Source organism: Geospiza fortis, unplaced genomic scaffold, assembly GCF_000277835.1.
Source record: "Geospiza fortis unplaced genomic scaffold, GeoFor_1.0 scaffold72, whole genome shotgun sequence".
NCBI lineage: Eukaryota > Metazoa > Chordata > Aves > Passeriformes > Thraupidae > Geospiza > Geospiza fortis.
Genome location: NW_005054338.1, coordinates 937,642 through 939,485, shown reverse-complemented (window position 1 = coordinate 939,485; position 1,844 = coordinate 937,642). Strand labels below are relative to the sequence as shown.

At 38.8% G+C, this 1,844-nt stretch overlaps 1 protein-coding gene and 1 long non-coding RNA gene across 2 annotated transcripts in view; one reads left to right on the top strand and one right to left on the bottom strand.

Moving 5' to 3' along the window:
- PROS1 (protein S) overlaps positions 1-1,844 on the top strand; it is a 21,430-nt gene that overhangs the window by 1,602 nt on the left and 17,984 nt on the right. Inside the window, 1 exon segment of the mRNA XM_014307569.2 lies at positions 1,812-1,844. This exon segment is cut by the window's right edge and continues 8 nt beyond it. Coding sequence (XP_014163044.2) covers positions 1,812-1,844 — 33 coding nt within the window.
- Positions 822-1,844, bottom strand: part of LOC115947999 — a 3,418-nt gene continuing 2,395 nt past the window's right edge. Inside the window, exons 2-3 of the long non-coding RNA XR_004081857.1 lie at positions 1,254-1,338; positions 822-918 (exon numbers count right to left, since the gene is read on the bottom strand). This is a non-coding gene — a long non-coding RNA (uncharacterized LOC115947999). The remainder of the gene's footprint in view (positions 919-1,253; positions 1,339-1,844) is intronic.

Sequence of the window (1,844 nt, the reverse complement as noted above, 5' to 3'; positions counted from 1 at the left end):
GTTCCCATTGCCCCACTGTACTGTAAACATGAAGTAGAAAGTGTTACATCTGTTTGTACACAACAGAAAATTTCTTGTCTTTTATTTACTGTAAAACTGCATGAAAATGACAGTGACATAGCTAAAGGTCAGCATCTTTGTGGGTGGTAGAGATCTCCCATGGAAATAAACCCAGCAGCTATAATACACAGTTCTCCTATTTCTGTTGACACTCCTTTTGCCTCAGGACAGATGGGCTTTCTGCATCTTTCTTATTAATGAGAAATAACGTATTTAGTTTAGTTAATTGAACTTCTTTAATTTCTAAGCAACTTGCTTGTTTCTCTTTGAGGTAGAGGTGTGCTGTAAAACCTCGGAGGTGAGCTGTACATCCACCTTATGCTCAGGAAATCTTATTTACTGCCTTACCAGGATGATTAGTTTTACCAGAATGAAAGCAAATAGATTAGTTTGCAGTTACAAGCTCAGCCCATGTCAGATTCACTCAGGAGGCTGTAACACAAAGGTTTCTTCAGGTCATTGCCCAACGTTGCAGCACTTCAGAATGTTCCCTGTCACTTAGTAGAGACCTTTAATGTGTTTGGATGGTGTGGTTTTAGTTAAATGTTAAATCTGCCTCCTTTCAAGCCCTGGGCCTCGTTAGCTGCTCTTTCAAGTCAGCTTCTTTAATTTTTTTCTTTCCTGTTAGTGCAGAGAAGCTGGGAGCTCTTCTCTGGCACTTGGCTGCTGATGTGGCTGGTGAAGGTGCTCTGGCTTTGAGGAATTGTCACAGGCAATTCTGGATGGACTTTGTGAGCTTGAGTGGCTCTTTTCTGTGGAGCTGGGGTGAATATGTGTGGCCACCAGACCTGATGTGCACTGCAGGTGTCACAGCCCTCACACAGCTGGGCAGCTCTGACAGGTTAAGTTGAGCAGAGGCTGAGGAAAGGAAAGTGTGGTGCACTCCAGTTAACATCTATCATCTGCACTCTTTAACTCAATCAGCTGGACTTCTTCCAGCTGTGCTCATCCATTTTTCTCTTGATCACAAGCTATATCCAAAAATTAAACCAGGCAGTCTAATTTAGAGGCTGTTCCTGGAATGTTGTGTGCTCTGCAGAGAACATTGAAACAGACATCTTTCATTTTTGGTGTCACTTCTCAATGTTCACCACTTGTTAAAAGTCACTAAAATGACAATAACCAGATACATGAATACTAAGTAATTACTCATGCTGGGTCTGAAACATAAAAGCTGGCTAGGATTGTTTTACCTTGTAATATGTGGATGTATTTATAGATGGTCTGCCTTGATATTCCCAGGATAGCATTCTCACCTTTGTTTTGTTCTTTACTGTTCTGAAAAATAAAATTACATTTATGTTAATTACATATAAGAGGTAGTCTGACTTTGTAAGACATAATTTTGGTCTCACATAAATTTAATAGGGTCAGAATATTTACTTGAAGATCACTGAAACTTGTAATCAGCTTTTTTTAATCTACTTGTTGCTTACATATCTCACTTTGTAATAACCATAATCTCAAAAAATAAATCTTGTCCTGAGTATGACATGTAAATTATGCTTCAGGCATGGATGCTATTAGGGTAAAGAGCACATGTTAAGGACTTTTTGATCAGAAACAGCTCCCCCACATACAGAATCCTAGAATTTCTGGCTCGCATTTTTCAAAACAATAGCAAACATCAACTGACTAAGCATTTAATTCAGAATTTTGTGTTAAATTCTCATATTTGCTCAGTATTTAAAGCATTTTTAGCTGTTGCAAAAAGAGATAAATAATAACAGAGTTGCTTTGTTTCTCCCAAGTTTTATCCCAGCAGCATGCCTCTCAGTTCCTGC